At 40.2% G+C, this 1758-nt stretch overlaps 1 protein-coding gene across 1 annotated transcript; it reads right to left on the bottom strand.

Annotated features, from left to right (window-relative positions):
* Positions 1 to 217: 217 nt before the first annotated feature.
* Positions 218 to 959, bottom strand: LOC133873084 (zinc finger protein ZAT11-like). Its single transcript, XM_062310803.1, has one exon. It carries the CDS (start codon positions 887 to 889, stop codon positions 374 to 376), a length of 516 nt encoding a protein of 171 aa, XP_062166787.1. The 5' UTR covers positions 890 to 959; the 3' UTR covers positions 218 to 373.
* Between the last annotated feature and the right edge of the window lie 799 nt (positions 960 to 1758).

The raw sequence follows: 1758 nt of genomic DNA, 5'->3' as shown, positions 1-1758 counted from the left end.
AATATCTATAAGAAAAATACGTCAAAACGAATGCAAAAAAAAAAAAAAATCCTATATAATATTATAACCAGATAATTACTTAATTGAACGTAATATAGAAATTCCCGGCCATAAGCTAGGAGCCCAACAACGACCAACAACATAGAGGAATGGATTATACGATTTTGACACATAAGACGTGTACCGAATAAGAAGAGAAGAACAGTAATTCAATAAATAATCTTGGAAAAGAATTGAATGATATTGTATTAAAAATAAATGAATGAATATGAGATTAAAAAAAACAAAAAAAAAATTACAAAGATCGACTACGTACAATGTTGAACAACAACAACAAAAAAAAAGAATATGAAATTAAAAGACAATTGCAGTATCAAATTATCAACCGAAGATCGACTGCAGGAGCCTTATTTCCAAATAACAACTTCAAATCGTTCTCCAATGGCGTCAAGTTCAAGTCCAAGCACATAACCCTTTTACTGTTGGACCTTTTCAGCACAGCTGGCACTTTCGATTCAACTGTAATGGAAGAAGAAAACCCTTCGTTCATCGTCGCTCTATGCCGCCTCATATGCCCGCCCAAAGCTTGCCCCATTGCAAACTCCAGGCCACAGATCGAGCACTCATGCATCTTCGGTTTGTTCCCTGCAGCAGAGCCTTGGAGTTTGGTCCGGTCTCTCTGCTCTTGTTCTTCCCCCGTTAATCTCGTTCTCTTGTGGCTGGCTCGGTGGCCGCCCAGCGCTTGGAACGACGAGAATTGCCGATTACATGTCTTGCACTCAAAGACAGAAGAAACCGGCGAACTCTTTTTCGGCTCGGTCTGTAGGCTGTGAGACAGAAACATTAGACAATTTGCCATGTCGAAGCTCTGATCTCTCGTTCTCTTCATTGCTACGTACGTAGGTTTGTTTAGCTTTGTTGACGTAAATGGTCTGGGAAAGCAATCTACTGGTGACAGAGCTTGGGAGCTTGGGTATTTATAAGGATGTTTTATTTGACGAGCGAGGAAAGTACGGTGTGGTGTTCCTGGCAATAGACAAGTTGGACTTTCTCTGTCCTTCTTTGACTGGGTGTGCAACGACGAGAACGCTGATACTTGTCACTTGTGTACCAAGAAAAGTAATAAATGGTATATCTCCACGTGTGATGATTTAGAGGATACGGACCGTGTGACCACTTAACCCTTTTATTTATTGGGGTATGATTCATGCATACACAGGTCTGTTTGTCAACAGAGTTGAATTAGAATTCTTCTCTAATCATCTCTACTTTTTTCAAAAATAAATTATATTTTATTTAACTTTTTCAAATTTTATCTCACAAAGTCAAACTTTGAAATTCGCGCAATGAATCAGAATTCTATTCTAAGTTCAAAAAATTCAATTCCCAAATGCACTAGTAGTAATTTTAGGGCTGAGCATGAGGCAGGGGGTTGGGATGCCCATTTTTTGGCACTGTCCCGTATTCATGTGGGTTGCGAAAATTACTTGCGAACTGCACAAAATGGGGAGAACCCGTGCGGTGCGAGGTGGGGGTGATGTGGGGTGGGGGGTGCGGGTTGTGTGGGGATATGCGGGTTTAATTCTCAGATACATGAGAAACCAAATCAAAGCTAAATTTTCTTAAGAACCAATTAAGAAAATCAGATTCAAACAAATCACAAAAAAAGATGAGAGGTTAGAGGGGAATCATTCAATACCGGTCTTGAAGCGAGCATCGACGATATTCCCGCCATTTTCAGTCTCCTCGTCAACCCTG

This window comes from Alnus glutinosa, chromosome 7 (assembly GCF_958979055.1).
Source record: "Alnus glutinosa chromosome 7, dhAlnGlut1.1, whole genome shotgun sequence".
Lineage (NCBI taxonomy): Eukaryota > Viridiplantae > Streptophyta > Magnoliopsida > Fagales > Betulaceae > Alnus > Alnus glutinosa.
The sequence above is the reverse complement of the archived record's forward strand: the minus strand, read 5'-3'. Positions and strand labels throughout refer to the sequence as shown.